The 21,068-nt window shown below is 39.9% G+C and overlaps 1 protein-coding gene across 1 annotated transcript in view; it reads left to right on the plus strand.

Annotated features, from left to right (window-relative positions):
• The first annotated feature begins 10,113 nt into the window (after positions 1-10,113).
• CPNE8 (copine 8) overlaps positions 10,114-21,068 on the plus strand; it is a 215,605-nt gene continuing 204,650 nt past the window's right edge. Inside the window, exon 1 of the mRNA XM_059185658.1 lies at positions 10,114-10,253. Within this exon, the coding sequence (XP_059041641.1) occupies positions 10,117-10,253 (137 nt within the window). The 5' untranslated portion in view covers positions 10,114-10,116. The remainder of the gene's footprint in view (positions 10,254-21,068) is intronic.

Raw genomic sequence — 21,068 nt, forward strand, 5'->3', positions numbered from 1 at the left:
TTGAAGCTCAGCCTCTAGCAGGAGAAACAGGTATTGAACAAGTTATCACCCAATAATTACTCTAATTGTGATAGTTAAAGGTAAAGGTGGTATGACCTAGCCTACTTGGGGGATTTGGGGAAGCTCCTGTAGGAGCAGAATATTTCAGGTTTTATAGACCTTTTATAAGAAGGTTTGCTGCCTTATATTCTTTTGATATGTTTCAGAACGCTTTAGGGTTGCCCTTTCGGATTCATTCTTACAAATGGATTTCTTCTTGCAGCCTTGAAAAATCAAACTCTCTGAATTAGCAGATTTAGTGAAAAGCCTCTTGGAAGAAACTTTAAATTTGGAGGCTGAAAGCATTTATAAAAAGTAAGACCTGTTCTGTGTTCAGTAACCATGAAAATATGTTCTTGTAAGAGTCTAACAACAGACTCCCTTTAAACATATCTGTATTTCAAGGAGTTGTAAGGTTTATTCTATGAGAGTTCTTAATGTTAACTGGTTATCATTAGAAAATCATATTCAAATGAACCCCTGGAACTCTAGAAGAAATGTAAACTACCATTTTCTTTATTAGATAAAAGAATCTTAAAACTTCATCTTTGTTCTCTGTGCATAAAGTCCTATTAGAATATTTACTTATTTATTCTTTATTTATTTTAAGATTTATTTATTTGAGAGAGAGCAGGGGGGAGGGGCGGAGGGAGAGAATCTTCAGCAGATTCTATCCTAAGTGCAGAGCCCAATGCAGTGCTCAATCTCATGACCCATGAGATCATGACCTGAGCTGAAACTAAGAGCTGATGCTCAACCAACTGAGCCACCCAGTCACCCCTAGAATAGTTATCTAAAAGCAGTACAAAGGTATTTCCATGAGGATACTTAACTTCCATGAGGAAGTGGCATTTCAGACAGGCCATGAGGGATGAATAAGAGTTTGACCAAGTAAAGATGAAGTTAAGAAGATATATGTGTATATATAATAAAAAACTTCAAGGAGGAGAAGAGCATAGTGGGTTAGGATGGTTTAGGAAAGGCCATATGTTTCAATTATAGTGAGTGTGGATCCCCATTAATCATATGAGCTATATAAGTAAATTTAAATTATTACTGGACAGATGGGAGGCACCTTTTGGAATGCTACTCTGGGTAGCTGACGTGAGAAAATAGAACTAGAGAGCTTTAAACCATCAGCACCAAATTATTATCATCACCACAAGCATTATCAGTATGTTCATTTTGAGGGCTGAGCACTACATTACATACATTATCTTTGATTTTCACCAACCATGTATCATAGATCAAAGTGTCATTTTAAAGATAAGAATAGTGACACTCAGAGGTATTTGAAAAGGCCTGGTTGAGGAAGTGACATCTCACTTAGCTTTTTCAGACTAAGTGTGAGCTAAGGGAAAAGGCACAGAGGAACATTCCAGGCAAAGAGAATGGCACGAGTGGTTTGGGTAGGAATTTCACTGGACCAGATTAATGTTTTATAAAGTGCATTTTAGCTTCAGAATGGGGCATGACTGGAAATAGGGAGACAAGGTGGGAGAGTGCTGGGTCATCCTGGGTAGAAGAGGATAGATAGTAAACTGAACTACCCACAACGGCAGAAGGAAGCTAAAAGTTGAAAGGATTTCAGAAATACGAGGAAATACAATATGTTGTTAACACTGTCCCATAGACTCCTGTGGTACGAAGGAAATGTTCTAACATTTGCACTAACCAATAGATGTGGCCACTGAGCTTTTGAAATGGAGCTAATGCAACTGAGGAAATACATTTTAAATTTTATTTAATATTAATTAACTTCAGCCACTTGTGACTTGAAGCTACTCTCTTGGACAGGGCAGGATTAGATAACTTTAGCTTCCTATCCTTTTACATATCCTCTAATTACAAGATCTTTTCAGATAACCTCACTCTATCTAAATTTCCACACTTCCTCTCTGAGTTTTTGGGTCTTCTCACTACCCAAAAACTTATGTGATATTTATTTTTACTTTTAGAGTTGCTCATATTTCCACCCTCACCTATATTGCTCTGTCTTCTTTTCAAGTCCCATTTTTCCAGGGAAGTTTATTTTTTTTTTTTTTAAGATTTTATTTATTTATTTGACAGAGAGAAATCACAAGTAGATGGAGAGGCAGGCAGAGAGAGAGGAAGGGAAGCAGGCTCCCTGCTGAGCAGAGAGCCCGATGCGGGACTCGATCCCAGGACCCTGAGATCATGACCTGAGCCAAAGGCAGCAGCTTAACCCACTGAGCCACCCAGGCGCCCTCCAGGGAAGTTTTAATGGTTATTCTTTCTCATTAATATGTCTGCCCTTGAACATCAGTTATATTGGCCTATACCACATGATCACACGACAAGTCATGGTTCATTTCTGGCTTTTTCATATTTTTTTGATGTGATAAGGTGATGCTGATCTCATATTAAGCAAAGATGCCTGAAAGCAGGAAACATATTCTTCATATTTCCTATATTTCTTTCTCTACCTATTTCCTATGTAGTTAGCAAAGGCATTCTTCTTCTTCTTCTTTCTTTTTTTTTTTTTTCCTCCTCCAGTGCAGAGCCTGACGTGGGACTCGATCTCACCATCCTGTGATCGACACCGGAGCTGAAATTAAGAGTCGGATGCTTAACCAACTGAGTCACCCAGGTGCCCCTCAAAGTCCTTCTTGAAGACAAATCCTTGCTTACTACTGTGTTCCTTCCTATTTGTTACAAGTAGGATTCCTTATATAGATTTATTTTTTTTCAAACAAAACAAATTTAAAGTGGTGAAAAAACTAGATCAGTTTTGTTTTTTCTAAAAAGGAGTAAGATGGTTGTTTAAGCCTTATCTGAACTGACTGTTTTGAGTGGGTAGTCCCCAAAGATAACTGCTGGCAATTCCTTCCCTTCCAGTATGTGCGGGCCGCTCCACCCTTTATGTCGCTCAGCTACCTCCCCTGCTTCCTTTGAACCTGGGCGGTCCTCAGGACTTGCTTTTGCAAATAGAAACCAGTGCAAGTGATACTGTGCCAGTCTAGGCCTAGCCTTGCAGGGCCCTGGCAGCTTCCGCTTTGGCTGTAGGAAAGCCAGTCACCATGCTGTGCAGTTTGGGCTAGACGACTGAATGAGGAAAAACCACAGAGCCGCCGCACAGAGGAAGGGCACTGAGCTGCCAGGCATGGTAATGAAGCCTTCTTGGATTTTCCAGGCCGGCCGGCCTCTAGCTGAATGCGCTCCCTGTGCATGACCCAAAGTGACACTACATGGAACAGAACTGCCAGGCTGAGGCCTCCCCGAACAGTGGGACACACAGAAGCATGAAAACTAGTACAACCAACTGTTGTTTTGAGTGGTTGAGTTTTGGACTGGCTTGTTACATGGTAATAAGTAACTGAAATACTATTTAAAAAATAGAAGATTCCGTCGTAATAAAAAAACTAACCCCACTTTGATCACTTTCCTGATCCAACCCTCCCCTCACCCCAAGTTTAGGGTGTCTCTTTAAGGGCTAGGCAAAGTATGAGTCAAATTACCCTGTGGTAATGGAAAACCAAATTTATCCAAACCAACCTGAGACTTTCAACATGGAATTTGAAATATGTTCTTCTGTGTGTTTAGATATTAAGTGTGACTTTTGGTGGGACAGCAAGCTGGTGCAGCCACTCTGAAAACAGTGTGGAGTTTCCTCAAGAAGTTAAAAACAGAGCTATCCTATGGCGCAGAAATTGCACTACTAGGTATTTACCCCAAAGATATAAATACAGTGATCTGAAGGGACATCTGCCCCTCAATGTTCATAGCAGCAATGTCCACAATAGTCAAGCTGTGGAAGGAGCCGAGATGCTCTTCAACAGTTGGTAAATGGATAAAGAAATGTGGTTCATATATATGATGGAATATTACTCATCAGAAAGGATGAATACCTACTATTTACATTGATGTGGATGGAACTGGAGGGAAGTCAGTCAGAGAAAGACAATTATCACATGGTTTCACTCATGTGGAATATAAGAAACAGCACAGAGGATCACAGGGGAAGGGAGGGAAAACTGACTGGGAAGTCATCAGAGAGGGAGACAAACCATGAGAGACTCTTAACTATAGGAAATAAATGGAGGGTTGCTAGAGGGGATGGGAATAGGGTGTGGTGCAATTGGGTGTGATGAGCATTAAGGAGGTCATGTGATGGGATGAGCACTGGGTATTATACACAACTGATAAATCATAGAACACTACATTGAAAACTAAGTATGCACTATATATTGGCTAACTGAATTTAAATAAAGAAAAAAATATTAACTGTGAAATTCTGAAAGGGAAAGTATATTCTGTATTCTAAGAGTTCTCTTGAGTGTAAAATTTATTTATCAAACACAGGGAAAAATTTTTGCTTCAGGAGCACCTGGGTGACTCAGTTGGTTAAACTCCTGCCTTTGGCTTAGGTCATGATCCTAGGGTTCTGGGATTGAGGAGGCCCACATGGGGTTCCCTGCTTAGTAGGGAGTTTGCTTCTTCCTCTCCCTTTGCCCCTCCCCCCTCCCCCTGCTTGTTTGTGCTCTCTCTCTCAAATAAATAAAATCTTAAAGGTGTTTGTTTGTTTGTATGGTTTTTTTTTTTTTTTTTTTTTTTGCTTGAGAATAGGTTTACCTAAATAATAATCCAAGATCCCTTATAAAAATGTTACTTGACTGAAATACTGGGTTTAATGTTTCTGGACGCTTATTCATGACATATCTTAATTTTGTATTATTTGTAAGATTATAAAAGTGATATTTTTCTATGTTCCTTAACCAGTGAAAAGGTGATATTTATACATTAGTGAGATACTGATCTTTAGTCACAAAGATGACTTCAAGCTAAAGATGGTAATATTGTTTTAATGTCTGAAGTAATTTGAATTATCTGCAGATTTGAATCACCTTGAGGAAATCATCTTCAAATGGTTAGCAGGTCAGAGAAAAGGAAGGTACTCAGAGAACACTCTTTGGCCACTCATCATCATGTCTTCCCTGAGCTGCCATTTTTCCATAATTAGTTAATTAATTCTTTGCTCTTCTATGATTATTTTTTAAGCTGTACTTTCATAGAGCAGGTCAAGTGGCCAGAGTGATTACACAGCTATGCATGTAGGTGAAGTGATGACAATCTGTTTTCTTCAATTTCCCAAGGACATTTTGAAGGTAGCAAGTGGTAATGCTGTTATTTTTTTCCTTTTTTTTTCTTTTAAGGTTCTATTCACTTATTTGAGAGAGAGAGAGTTAGAGAGCAAGAGAGAGCATTACGTGGGGGAGGAGTAGAGAGAGAGGGACAAGCAGACTCCTCGCTGACCTCAGAGCCCAGCATGGGGCTCCATCCCACGACCCTGAGCTCATGACCTGAGCCAGAATCAAGAATTGGACACTTAACTGACTGAGCCACCCAGGCTCCCCATTAATGCTGTTATTTCCGACTTAGCCTGGGGTGGAATAGTTTGTTGGGTCTGATGGGGCAAATTTTCCATGGATGTAGCTATTGTCTCAAGAACTGCTTATACAAAATATAAGACAAAGTTCATTTACCTCATCCGTCAAGTGGTGTACTTGACGGATGAGGTAAATGAACTTTGTCTTTTATTTATAAAAATAGTCTCTTTCAGGCTAGTTGACTTTTTTGGGCCATTTTACAAATAACTGCTTCTTAAAAATAAGGTACAATAACAATTTACAAACTGAGGTCTTTCCTAGTTTTGTGGAATAATGAAATCCCAGAAATGAAAAGAACTTAATGATTCATTTAGTAACATCTCTAGGCAGTCATGCATCTCTTTACCAGAGCAGGCTTTATCTCCTAGATCTAGCCCAGTGCCTAGCACATAGTAAACATTCAACTAATGTTTACTGAATCACTGACTTGGGGAATAATGGCTGCTTATAAATTTTAGCAAATGAAATTTACCTTTGGCTTTTAGCAATTCTAAAATCATTCATGTTATTTAAATGCATTTCAATATATATAAACTTTTTATTAAAAATTCTCCAAAATAAAAGTTTAAGGAAATAGACATGTCTTAATTCTTGATATTTATTGGGTTATTAAAATTATTTTTTAAAAATAGTAGTTCTCTATGCACTGTGCTGACTATACTAAGAGCGAGCTTGAATATACTCTAAAAGTTTTGTTATCTAAGGCTTACTTCAGTATGATGAATTTACAAGGACTGAACTTGAAAAAATTAGCACAATTGAAATAATTAGTGTTATCATCATGCATTAGTTTTCTTAGGGCTGATGTAACAAATTACCACAAATCGGTTGGCTTAACACAACAGAAATTTTTTCTCTCGCGGTTTTGGGATCAAGGTAGTGGCAGGAACATGGTCTTCCTAAAGGCTCTAGGGAAAATTCCTTCCTTAACTCTTTTAGCTTCTGGCGGCTACCACAATCCTTGACATTTCTTGGTTTGTGGCAGCATAATTCCAATCTCTGTCTCTGTCTTTACATGCCTTTCTTCCTTGTGTGGCTGTGTTTCTCCAAATCTTTCTCTTTTAAGGATACCAGTCCATTACTGATCGACATTAAAGAAGACCTAAATAAATGGAAAGACATATAATGTTCATGGATCAGAAGACTCATTTTATCTATTCTTCTTTAAGTGGTCTATAGAATCAATGAGATCCCAATCAAAGTCTTGATAAGATTTTTTTTTTTTTTTGTAGACATTGCCCAGCCAATTCTAAAATTTACATGGAAATGCAAAGAATCAAAAATGACCAGAATCAAAAACCACAAAAGGATTTTTAAAAAGATCAAAGTTGGAGAAGTTACACTACCTGATTTCAGAAGTTATTTTAAAAGCTGTAGTAATTAAGACTGTGGTATTGGTTTAAGGAAACACAGCTAGATCAATGGAATAGGATAGAGGGGAAAAAATGGACTCATTTACGATCAATTGTTTTTTGACAAAAGTACAAAGATCAGTCAATGGAGAAAACGTGGTCTTTTTAACAAAGATGCTAGAAAAAATTTGATGTTGATGTGCAAAAAAGAGAACTTTGATTTAAAAAACCAAATTAATCATATTAAATGCAAAACCTGAAAGTATAAAACTTCTAGAAGAAACCATATAAGATCATTTTTGTGACCTCAGATTAGGCAAAGACTTTTTTGATTCAACACCAACATTATAATCAATAATGGGCAAAGTTCAATAATGATTCATCAAAACTTGGAACTCCAAATCTCTGATAGACTATTACAAAAATGAAAATACAAGCCACAGGCTGGCAGAACTTATTTTATAAATTGTATGTGACAAAGGACTTATATACAGAACATATAAAGAACTCCCCAAACTCAAGAATAAAACAACTAATAACACAATAAAAATGGGCAAAAGATTGAATAGAAACTTTACCAAAGAATATATACAGATCGCAAATTAGCACATAAAAATGGCATTAATCCACACTGAGACCCATAATAACAATATTATTAGTCATTAACCTCCTAAAACAACTATTGGATTGGCTAAAGTTTAAAAGAGTAACAGTAATAGGTGCTGATAAGAGTATGAAGAATCAAAACTCATATAATACTGTGGGAATGGAAAATAGTAAAACTATTTTGGAAAATAGTTTAATGGTTGCTTAAAAAGTTAAATAATCACTCTCCTTATGGCCCAGCTATTCCACTTCTAGGTATTTACCCAAAAGTAATGAGCATATGTCCACATAAAGATGCATAAAGATGCATAAATGTTCATAGCTGTTTTATTTGTAATAGCTCAAACCTGGAAGAAACTGAATGTCCACTAACATGCCAATAGGTAAACAATTTGTGGCACATCTATACAATGGAATGTTAGTCAACAACAAAAAAGAAATGCACTATTGATGCACTTAGCAATGTGGGGACATATTTCAAAAGAATTTTGCTTAGTGGAAGAAGCCGCGCACAAAAAAGTACATGTTATATGATTCCATACATATGTAATTACAGAAAATGCAAACTTCCCTATAGTGATATAAAATAGACCAGTGGTTTGTCTGGAGGATTGTTTTTAGTCGTGAAAGGAAAGGCTGAGAAAACTTGGGGTAATGGAATGGCTCATTATTTTGATTACGGTGATGGTTTCACAGGAATATATATGTATCGAAATTTATTAAATGGCACGCTTTAAATATGTGCAATTTATTACATGTCAGTTATAGCTCACTAAAACGCAAAGGATTATAGGCTGGGTACTGTTTTAAAGTTCTCACCTTTTATTTCTTCAGTAGACTTCTATGAAATAAGCCTGGTTACCTTAAAAAAACACACGTAAGGGCGCCTGGGTGGCTCAGTGGGTTGAGCCTCTGTCTTTGGTCATGATATTAGGGTCCTGTTATCAAGCCCCGCATCAGGTTCTCTGCTCAGCAGGGGCTCCCTGCCCCGCCACCCCCCCCCCCCCCGCCTGCTTCTCTGCCTACTTGTGATTTCTGTCTGTCAAATGAATAAATAAAATCTTTAAAAACAACAACAACACACGTAAGTCTAGTCCCCCAAATTAATTTCTCCAGCATAAGAAATGTCTGGAGCTTTAGGACATTTCCAATTAACCTGATTACAGGTTAATCAGAGACGGAAAAAGAGAAACAGTTTCTTCTGGATTTAAGGTATGACAAGGGGTGGGCTGGGAGATCAAGAAAAGAAACCAAGGATGAAATGCGGGGAGGATCTTGGCAGGGGGAAGGGGCAAGACAGTGCCTACAGGTCCTCACCGGCAACTCTACAGATTCTCTAGGCAGGTGGCTCCAAATGGATTAAAATGTTAACAACGTATGTCAAGTTCTCAGTCGCGAAAAGAGTTCTTCTCTGAGTTCGTCCTTCCAGCGGCAAACTCCGTGCCGGGCGCGATAAGAGGAGGCGCACAAGGGTCGGGTCTCCGCGCTTCTTCCCAGAAAGCCGCGTCCCGTCCTCGGTCGCCCCCTGCTGGCTAACGTCTGGGGACCCGCAGGCGCACGGGCGAGGCAGGAGGCAAGGTGCCTCCAATAAGGTCTGGGCGATGGAGGGGACTCGCGCGAATTTCCCCACACGTTGGATGCCTCGGCATTCTTGCACCTGTATGGCTGCCCCAGATTCCAGTTTCCCAAATGCGGAGCTCACTCCAGCTCCCCTCTGCTTCCGTCCGTCCAGTTTCATTCGGATCTTGTAGGTGGGAGTCGGGATAAGGAAGCTGCGTTAAACGGTTGTGACCTCCAGGTTTCAGGTCCGAACTTCCAAGCATTTGGAAGCGAGGGGGCCGCAGGAGAGTCCTGATTATAGGAAGACTGTCACAATTGACCCCCACGTTTCGAGGAACTGAGGGAGGAGGGAAACCTGTCCCCTTAAATCTCAAATAGTACCCCTCCCAAGAGTTCATCCTGTTCCAGACTTGTCCCAGATCTTGATCTGTCACTTTATAACCGCATACAGAACATTGGAAATCGTCCTCATGTCCCACTGTCCCCAACCCCCAAGTGGCCGAGAGTGGGCAATCCAGAAGCCGAGACCTAGCTCACCTGCCCGAAGGCAAAGTGGGAAGGACCTCCATGGGCTTCGGTGAGGACCAGCGCGGGGTGAGGAGGGGCTCGCCTGCGAGGGGGGAGTTTGGAACAGGCAGAGGCGCCCACACCTCCAGCTTCCAGCCCAGGCAGGCGAACTGCGTGACATTCCCGTCCACACCTGATTGACAGGAGGGAGTCGCTGCCCAGGAGGCGGGAGTGGGAGTGTAGAGGCGGAGTCAACACCCCAGCCGCGCGCCCTGCCGGCCAGGGCTTGCTCTCCTAGACGGTTGGGGTCTGGGTCTAGTGCCTCCTACCTCCTCAGGCGGCCCGGTGGCTCCTCAGAGCCTGGCACTCGGAGCCTGGCAAGGATCACGAAGTGTCTCCCGCTGGGGCTGCTGCCTGCAAGGAGGGGGCAGGGAAGCCGGGAGCCCCGTGCGCCACTTCGCCGGCAGCCTCGGCCTGGGCCAGGACTGGCTCGCGGTTCCCTCGCGGCTTTGCTCGGGTCCGCCTCCCCCTCCCTCCCCCTTCCCGCGAGCTGCCTCCGCCCTCCATCCTCTGCCTCCACCCTCAACCCCCATCCCCGTCTGTCGGGAGCTGGGCTCCGAGCCCTTAGTCTGCCCGAGCTCTGGATGTGGGCGCCGGACAAGTCCACGGCGCCTCCCCCCAAGATGGACAGCCGCTACACCAGCACTGCGGGCATCGGGGACTTGAACCAGCTGAGCGCGGCCATCCCGGCCACGCGGGTGGAGGTGTCCGTGTCCTGCAGGTGAGGACGCAGCCCTTCCCCTCCCTCCTCCTGCTCTCTCATCTGCCTGGTGGGTAGCGCTTGCCAAGCGCTCGGGGCACCCCGAGGCTTTGCTGGGGTGAGAAGTTGCGAGACGAGTGGGAAACACCCCAGTTGGGGTCTGAGTCACCCCCCCCCCCCCCCAGCTGCAGTGACAGAGCGGAGAGCACGAACTGGAAGCGAGTAGTGGGCTACGGAACTGAGACTTGATTTTCTTTCTGGGAAATGCTGTAAAAGTTGGCTGGGCTGTGACTCAGCGGCGGGAATCCCGGCCGCCGCCCACTTTGCAAGCCCTTTTTACGTCCCAAACCCGAGCTGTTGTGTTTGGGTGATACGGGAATCAAAGGGGACAGCATTGCCAAGAGCGCTTGTGACCGCTGCACGCAGTGGCCCGGGACTCCGTTCGCTAGGCGTGTGCAAACCTGCTATTGCTACAGTTGGCTCCAAATCTCGCCGCTTCCTCCCCACCCACTTCCTGGAGCCATCCAGCTTGCTTCCCCGCACCCCCCCCTTCCTGGCTTCTTGCTTTCTGCCTGATAGGTAGAGATTTCGGCTCCAGCTTTCTTTGCCGACGAATGTGTGCCTTACCCAAAATCTGGGAAGTCACGACTTTCTTCCTGCAAGTAGACACAGTTGGAGTGCTTATAACAACTGACATTCTGCCCAAGGACTGTAAATTTCAACTCCTTTGCCTGACGTTGTTTGGGTCAGTTTTCCTGTAAATAAAACTTCATAATTGCTGTATTTCGGTAGATTTTGAGAAGAGGTGGGGCGGACTATAATAAATTGATAAGGGCCGCGGGAGAGGGATAATTTGCATCAGATTGACTCTGAAGCCCACTCCCTTGTTTGCATACTAGGATCTCTCTCATTGGAAAAAACTAACGTCCTAATCACTTTGGCCCTAAGGTTTTCAGTACCCTCGCATTCCTTTCCTTAGCAAAATTTGCCTTGAAGGAATCTAACAAACTTGGGGAATCTTAGATGTAAATAAACCCTGAAACTTAAAATGCTGTTCCCCCTAGTAGTATTTGATTTTGCATTTTCACAAGATTGAGTCGAAAGCCAAAGAAATGGATTTTCACTTTTTGTGGAAATTCAAGCACCAACAAACCAGTAGAGGTGTTAATTAGGGGATAGGGGATAACCTTTAGCTATCCCTGGGACTATTTCCCATGATTGCTCGCTTCCTCTTAAGGCTGACCTCAGACTGTGGGAACAATGCTGATAATGGTAGCTAAGCTTGCACTCTTGCCTTACTACTGTGTTTCTTGCTTTAAGGGCTGCCTGAGATTTCTTCCTGTCAATTGAACAGGTGAGGCTATATGGAAAACTCTTTTCAGACATTAATTTCTAGGCCTTTTTCTTTATTCTGAAGCTGCCTTTGGATGCCCAAGGGAAGTCATTAGTATACACACATAATGCAAGGCCAAAAGTCCTACAGTAAAAGCATTTTCTAGAGTTCTTCTTTGCTGAACATTCTATGAAGCCTGAATGGCATGTAGCCTGTACCTGACATGAATATAAAAGTGTTATAAAATAAGGAGGCACCTGAGTGGCTCAGTGGGTTAAATTACCTTCTGCCTTTGGTTCAGATCGAGATCTCAGGATCCTGGGATCCAGTCCCGCATCCTGTTCTCTGTTTAGCAAGGCGCCTGCTTCCCTTCCTCTTTCTCTGCCTGCCTCTCTGCCAACTTGTGATCTCTGTCTGTCAAATAAATAAATAAATAAATAAATAAATAAATCTTAAAAAAAAAAGTGTTATAAATTAAATCCTAATTTCCCAAGTACTCTTTAGGACTGATGGGGAAATAATACCTTCACTGGTCTTTCTGCCAGTGGAATCCTGTAGTTAATTGGCTTTAAGCCAGTTTGTTTAAACTTGGTACCTCAGACCCTGGACATACCCTTGTTTGGCCTTTTCTTCATACCACTGATTTGGTGTCCTGCTTTTTTAATTTTTAAGTTTTCACATTAAAAAAAAAAGTCCTGAATAGAACCCAAGTATGTAGAGTACTTAACATTGTTGGGAATTCAATCTTGTAAACAGAGATGGTATCCTTTCGGCTTTGGGATAAGAGACCTGATTGCAGATTCTGGCTCTGTGACTTAACAATGTTGTTACCTTGGAGTTAGTACTTAAGCTGAGCTTCCTCATCTCTAAAATGAGTAAAATTATGGTGTTTATCTCATATAGAATGACATCAGAGTTTGATAAGATGATGTCTTAAACACTGTAGGACACAAAAGTGTTAAAAAATGTTAGCTATTATGATACTGGAAATAGTATTTACTGAACAAATGTATTATATATAATTCAGTTTGGAATTCTGTAAATTGTCTTTTTCTTTTGTATTTCAGTAAATTGTTAAAGAATACAGGATAGAGGCAGCCTTGGGATACCTGTTCGCTCTCTCTTCTTTGATGAGTATAAGAGCTTATATTCTAGGATGTTTTGAGGGGAGGATTTTCACTTAGCAACGAGGCTCAGTTGTAGACCCCTGTCTTACTGTGGGCAAGCAAAGCCAGGAATTCCCTTCTTTTTCTGTGTTAGAGACGTCTGATGATTTGTTGATGCTTAAAAAGGCACCCAGTATTAGAATCCCTTTTGATAACCTCCTTTCTTTGTCCCCAATCTGAGACCTTTAAAAGTCTTTATGACATTTTCATCTTCATTTTGGGGGAGGTGAAGAAATCAGCAATTGAAGCTTGAAGCTAAATATAATTCATGGAGATCATTTTGTCTATTTACTAACCAAATGTTTAACGTCTTTTGTATGTTTAGCGTTATGCCCTGTTCCATGACATATGGCAAGGGAAGTTCTCTGAAAATGTAAAGTCTGGTTGGGAGATGAGTATTCTGTAATATGTGATCACATAGGACTAAATCCAGAGATGAGGATCATGCATGGAGAGGGACAAGATCACTGTGCAGTGGAGTGCTTGGAATGTTCTACAAGGAGGAGATGGGGCTTGAGGGGAGGTGAGATTAATGTGCATGGTTTGCATTAGAGAAGGGACAGCATGACAAGGAGGAGGCCACAGACTTGCTGTGTTAAGGTGACAAGTCCACTCTTCTAGCTGTTTAGGTAGAGACACACTCCTACTCTATGACTTCCCTTCAACCCATCGTGTGGTTCTTGGAGTCGTTTTTCTTCATCATGTTACTTCATAGATTTTTAAAGTTAATTGGGTTACCTAATTAAAGTGCCAATAGCCGAAAAGATACAACCTCAGAAACATAAAATAACATCTATAACATTCACATTGGATTTGGAAAACAGCTTAATTAGGATGAGGCAAAACCAGTGAGAAAAATATAATGTAGTAATCACTCATTTCCCTGGAACTTAGGTTTGGGGAACTATTTTTAACACATAATTTTGGTCATTTTCTCTGATTGAGGAGATAGCTTGTCTATTTAAAAAACTGTGAGAGCGTTCTGTGTTGTAGACTTTGTAAGTTAGCCGCCACTTGTAACTTCTTTGGCAGTGATAATCTATGGTGATAAAAACCAATTTTAAACACTCATGTTGAAGGAGGAATACAGAATAGGAGCACCTACTTTGTGCTAGGCATTCTGTAAAGTTCCACCCGACCTGGCCATGACTTTTCTGCCTAAACTACCACCACTCCTCACAGGAACACCATGATTTAACTAGTCTAATATGTGCTAAAGCTGATGACAGATGAAATGTGGCTGCAAAATCAGTCTTACAGCCCCAAAGAATGTGGTGGTATCTAGTGGACGGAGTCCTCTTCACCTGTGTGGCTATGCACCTGCCCCCCATCTCTCTGCCCCGAACACCCCTTCCTCCCTGCCCCCTTGTCGTTTTGATTAGCTGGTGCTCCTTTAAGACGCAGGTCAAACAACATTTCTCTCAGGACTCTTCTCCCAAAGTGGATTTTATTTTCCCAAAGCAGCTGGTAGGTACCAGTATTAGAGTTACATTATGATTCTTGGTTTCTGTATTCACCTTGAGGACAAGTTTTGTTTCTTTCATGTCCATGGGTTCTGAGCCGGGCACAGAATATGTAGTGAACAAATTCTGGATGCGGACGTTTTCTGGGTAATGGTCTGGCACGGAGATGGTTGCTTGCCTGTTAAAACACAGACTTCTGGGTCCCTGCGCTGGATATACTCTCAAAATCTCTCAGACTGGGGCCCAGGAATCTGGACTTTTCACATGTGCTGATAATGCACATTAAAATGTTTGATGAGCAAATGACTGACTGTAGTCCCTTGGTCTGGATTAGCAGTACCTGTCCTCAGATATTTGGAGATACTTTTCAGGCATGTGTGCTGGAGCTGGTCTGAATTGGATTGAGACCGGAATCTGCACCAGTTGTTAAATATGGCAATTATTAAACATTAAAATCATATAAACCTAAAATGAAATACATTATATTTTAAAACAAAGTTAAGACATACTCAAAAGCTATCACTTCCTAAAGATTTTACTACAATTTACTATTATCTATACTCTTTCCTGTCACCTGTGCTCTATCTTTTTGATCGGCGAGGTGACAGTATTATGTGTCAGGTGCTGCTGCTCATCTCTTCCGTCCCTGTTCAGTGGTGTCACATTGGTAGGTTGAAGTTGGCTGTGGTGGGAGTATTTATACCATGGAAACTGGTAAATACTGCAGATCAGGGCTTGTTTTGTTGTTGTCTGCACTTAAGATGTTCTGTGGGAATCAATTGGCCCTCTGGAATTTACAGTGAAAATACCATATATACTCTTATTGTCTAAAAGATGTGTGCTCAGCTACACATATTTTATATCAGTAAAATTTATAATAAATTATGTAAATACACACATGCGCACACACACTTCTCTGCATTCAGTGTTTTTTTTTTTTTTTTGGAGAGCTCACAGTTAAACAAGTTGCTTATATACACATCACTGTTTTTAGGCCTTTTGTAAGATTATACAAAGGAAAAAAAATTTTTGCTGCTGTTGGACTGTCACTGTTAGAAATAACAGTGTCAAGGTCGGCACTGTTGTGGTCTTGCTTCTCTACGTGGAATAAGTGAGGCTGTCTGGTTTCATAATCCATGGACGGTTGTAACAGCTTGCTTTGTATTGTGTATGTGTATTGTGAATGAAATAGGAAGGTAATTGAAGCTCTGTACGCTTTTTCCTTTCTTCTCCTTTTCACATGTTTCTTTCCATTTCCCTATTCTGTCTCAATTTGGAGACTTTGTTTTCTGTTTCTCTGTCCACTGGTGGCATATGCTTTGCAAGTTTTTATGTTACAGTTACAGTTCCAGACCACCTGGGAAAGCAAATGGGTATTGCAAGAGAGAGAATCTGCTTGGTCCAGCGGGGATTGGCCCAGTTTGAGGCAGATGCGTTCACTGTTCTTATTATCTATGGTGAAAGAAGGAAAGAGTTCAAACACAGCAATGGAGGTTTCCACCACAGTCCCTTTAGTTTATCTCTTAGACATATTCTACCCTTCTTTAAAAACACAAGAAGTTGAAATTAGTGTGTAAATAGGTTTCAAATGATGTTAACTGAAAAATTGATATGCACACATTATATAAAGGGATCGTACTATATTCTATACAATTTATGTTCTGTACTTCTGTTTGTTTTGTATCATGTATATGTTACTATCATTAGGTTTTGAGAAAAATAACCCTCCATGTTTGTGAAGTAATCTGTTTTATGGACTTACTCTATTTATTTAACTTATCTCTTATGTTCCAAAATTTATTTCAGAAAGTTACTATTCAGAATAATGCTAATGAGCATTCTTATTCATGAACACTTGAAAACAGCTATGATTATATTTTTTCCCTGGGATAGTTTTCTAGAGCTGAAGTTATTAATAAGCTGTCTTCTCAAGGGGATTTTAATAGCTTATTTTGGTTGTTTCCCCCCTATTCCTCTTTAAATAAGTAGACTCAAGTCTAAACTACTGGCTGCACCTTTCTAAATACTTTTATTCTCATGAGAAAGTTGCATTGAAAGATTAATGAGAATTTGGGGCAGCAGAGTGTAGCAGCAAGAAAATGGAATTAGGAGTCAGACAGATGTCTTTAAATCCCATTTTTATCCCTTTTGAATGCTATTTTGGGTAACTTATTTCAACTTTTGGAATCTCATTTCCTAATCAGTAATACAGAAATGATTTAAAAACCAAATTTATAGTATTATTGGAGAGGTAAATGAAATAAATCTGTAAAGTGCCCAGGATTGTGCCTTTCACAAGAAAAGCACTTAAGAGCTGTTAGTCTCATCTCATTTTCTTATGACTATGTTACTAGGTAGCATATAAGCAACATAGATGACAGGGTACCTGTATTTTGGACAAATTTATATTCAATTGGGGGAGTCATAGAAACATGCAATGCAAGGTGACATAAAGCTTCATGTTCAAGATGATAATGATAGCCCATCTCATACACCTAAATGTAGAGGATATACAGAGGAAAAGTGGTCAGAAGAGTATGCATTTGGAAGTGCATAGGGCATGTCTACGGATTGTACTCCATGGCTTCCCTACACCCACACATGCAATTAGATGTGTGGACCCAGTGGGATTTGACAGATAGGAAGTAGTGCTTAACAACAAAGTTTTAGAATGGAAGCACCTTCTAGCACATTCTGGTATCCTACCAATAAAATCAGTAGACTGACACTTAGACAGTTCTTTTGTGTTGGACACGAGATAAAACATCCGAGTAGATGACAACACAGTCTGAAGGAGGATGAAGCTTTGATCATCAATAATAAAGTGAGATGTATTTAAAAGGTGCCTTGCCCCAAAAGCCATTGTTCACTCCCTGACATGTAATACCTTAAATGTTTCCAAACGTATGACAACCATCCATGTTAATGCCTCTTCAGCAGGGAGGTTGGCTCTCGGGTATTCTTGTTCCAGTTATGAGACATTTTGTCAAGTTTATTCTACAAAGAATAATACTCCAAACATTGAGGGAATTATCAGTTAACTTTGTGAAACTCTGAAGAATCAAAATATCAGCGACAGTCCCTGGGAAGTAAGTACTTCTCTTTATTATAAGTATGCAGTTATAAGCTGCACTAATGACATCAGGAAACAAGAAAACTGTCGACATTTGCTATATATTTTACTTAAAGTCAAAATCTAAATCTGCATGAGACTGTGGAAAACATTTAACATATTCTAATTCACTCTGTCTTCGTAACAATTCTGCGAAACAGGTGGTTTATGTCCTATTTTACAGGTGAGGAGATTGAGGTTCAGAGAGAATATAAGTAATTTGGCCTAAGTCACACACCTAGGAGGTGGCAAGCTTGAGTTCCCAATGCATATATGTCTAATTCTTAGGTATAAGCTTCTGTCCACCAGACATAGTCTGGCATTCTTCCGTAAGTTATATTTTTTAGGCTTTAAGGGTAGGTGGGATTCTTTTCTCTCCGTATTGATGTGTTGGTGGCTGAAGAGAAATGACAAAGCTGAGAGACATAATTATAACACATGATATCTATACCATCACAAAGGGGATATAGAATACTGTGCCTTTTCTGTCCCCTATTGGTGAGAGCTTGGGTAGAACAGTTTAGATGAGTGATGTAAACCTTAACCATTTGATATTTAATTTCCAAGTATTGATTCTTACCTCTTTTCTGCTGCTGAGTTACCTAATGAAGCTGTGGGAGATTAAGTAATGAGGGGACTGTTTAACTAGAAATCAGTAGGCAGGGTGAGATGAAAGCTAAACGCTGGACAAAGGTGACAAACCAGCCAAATGAAAAGTAGAGGGAAATTAATTGAATTGACGATGTGACATTCATACTTACCACTGGGGTTGAGAACTGACTGCAAGCTCTGTCATGTCAGTCCTCTGCTTTCTTAATAATGAGGAAGTCACCACTTAACTTGCCAGTAATAAATTCTGGGGTCTCCTTTCATGGCAAATATGCTCTTCAGAATTCCATATAAACAAAATAGTTATTTAGATATTGAAAATGTCAGCACAGTATTCTGACTAACTGAACTGTGATGTGACTTCGTAAAAGTCGTTGTTTTCTACATTGCTAATTAGCTGTTCTCTGTCTTTTCATACATGTATCTATATATATGTATCGCAAGTGACACATTAATTTTATTAGGAATAATCTCAACTGTTAGAGAGTGCAATCAACAAGGTATGATTATAGTTGTAGTACCTGGTTGAAACCAATGCATATCTCAGCCTTAGTTAGTATAATAGTGGTTTTAGAATCATTTTGAGAAATTTGTTTCTCATTGCCAGCAGATCCTTATTATTGTGTCCTTTCAATATGTATAATGATGTGGGCATGCTTACAAATCTTTATTTTTTTTTTTTTAATCTAAATGTACTCCCCTAAAGGTAATATCACATTATTTGTGGTTTTCTAGGTAATTGAAACCTCGATCATTCTTCTTTAATGTCTTCAGTAGGTTTTCATGTTTCCCAGCTATAAAGCAAAGAATAAGAGAGAGAGAGTGAGCAAGTTTTGGACATGGCTCATTGTCTGACTTACTTGGATATCTTAACTTTCAAATTAATTGTGGAAGCAGAAATACTAGAAAGTTGATTGCCATTGATTTTTATGTTAGAGGTTTCATCTAAAGCCTCTTTGTAGGCATTGGGAAAAGGAGGCATAATCAATATTAAACTGATAGTGAATGTTTCTCTTAATTGGTAATTTAAATTTAAATTTAAAATTGTTTTTGGAGAGAAGTTTGAAATATACTAGCAAAAGGATAATTGATTTTCATCTCAAGATTTGTCTCACAATTTAAGTTAAATGGTTGTCATTTCTTTGCCGTTGCTTAGGTCATTTGTCATTTGAATGTCATTCATGTGACTTCTTTCTTCCTTGTGGAATGTGCCAGTCAAGTATAGTGGAAATCTCCAAGTTTTCATTCTGTTCCTGACACTGGCTCTGTGACTTTGACAACTTTACCAGTTCTCTGGGCATCACCTTCTATGAAAGTTTGAGTCCCTGGTCTAAATGACCTGGGGTGTCACTCAGAGCTTGTTAATTCAATGACACTGGAAGTAGGACCTTGAAATACAATATAAACATGCTTAGATTTAAGGGAATGTTAGGATTGTCAGTCCCCATTTGAAAACTTGGATCCTAATGCTAGTGTTTGAGTTTTCAAAGGGATTAAGATAGACTATTTCTAATGCCAACCACTTCCTACTTCATAGTCCTCATTTCACTTAATATAGTCCCAAAGGGATGCCAGGCTCTACTATTGCTGTTCTAGTTTTTCCTCTCAGTAGAGATCTATAGCTGGCTTTCTTTATCTTGCAAATGAATAATGTTAGATATTAAAAATATTCATGCCTTTCTTCCAATTGACTTTTGTAATACGTCACTCCCCCCACCCACCACCATTTATATCTTGGCAAATACAGAGCTTCTAGTGGAAATGGCAAGTGGATTCAATTTTTTGTTGACTGATTACTTGTTACTAAGTGCTGACTGCCTGAAGTAGCACCTGGAAAGATTCTTAAGGAAAATCTCAGTTTTGTGGGAAAACATGCTGTATTTGATTTTTTAAATAAAAGTCAACTGATACCAAGTGACATGTATACTATTAGTTACCTATTGTTACAATCTTGAACCTACTTACCAGTGTCTGATCAATCACTGTAACTTCCTATTTGGCTCAGCTCGCCAAAGTATTTGGCGCTTCCTTTTCATTCCTGCTGCCAACCTTCTTGTTCAGGAAGCTGTATTTCCCCCCAGAATATTAAAATATCCTCTGAACTATTCTCTGTGACTCCAGAATTCACATTTTTGGTCTATTCTTCAGATGTTGTGTAGTTAGCTTTCTATTAAATTCCTATTAAATAAATGAATTGTGTGATTTTCCTTTTGTAGAAACTTTCAGTCTTTCTCCTTTTCTCACAAAAGAGAATCCAAGCAGCTTTAACATGGTGTTGAGTGTCTGCCCTCATCCTGGACAGATTTCCATCCCCTGCCAGTCACATCTCAGATAGGGGCTCTAGCCAAAGTGGAGTACTTGCCAATCTCCAGATCCCTTGTGTAACATCAAAGTTCACTGATCACTCTAACAAATAAAATATACTAATAATGAAAATGTTTGAAATATTACGAGAATTACCAAAATGTGACATGGACACAAAGTGTGAAAATGATGCTGGGAAAATAGCACTGATTGACTTGCTCAACATGGGGCTGCTACAACCTTAAGTTTGTAAAAAAATACAGTATCTGTGAATCACAGTAAAGCAAATCCAAATGAAGTTTGCTATGCCTGTATACCTCACTTTTAGCAACCCCATAATGTTTTACTAGATTCCTGAACTGGAATTAATCATTTCTTCTTTTGAGTTCCTACACTGCATTTCTTGCACTTTTATTTTGATGTAATTATTTAGGTTTTTTGCATGTTTGTCTCCTCTACCTCTATGCAACTTTGAGTGCATATTTGTCTTATTTTTGATTTTCAAAAACCTGTTTGCTCTGCACGTTAGAAGATTGTTAATAGATATTTGCTGCCTTATGGACAGATTGGAAGAATGAATCTGGACACACATGCATTTGTCTATGTCTATATTTTTTAAAATATTGGTTTCTGTATATAGTAAGAACATTTAAATGGCTCATTTTACCAGTACAATTTAATAAAAGCATATAGTTGCTCAGTATTACTTAGTGTATATAAAACATCCCATAAAGTTTTATTTGTGAACAAATGAGAGACAAATAAAAATTTTAAATGAACTGACTTTGCCTCCAAATAACAAAACTAGTTTTAGAAGTAGACACTTAATACTTTTAAACAGTAGCAGCT

This window comes from Mustela lutreola, chromosome 8, assembly GCF_030435805.1.
Source record: "Mustela lutreola isolate mMusLut2 chromosome 8, mMusLut2.pri, whole genome shotgun sequence".
NCBI lineage: Eukaryota > Metazoa > Chordata > Mammalia > Carnivora > Mustelidae > Mustela > Mustela lutreola.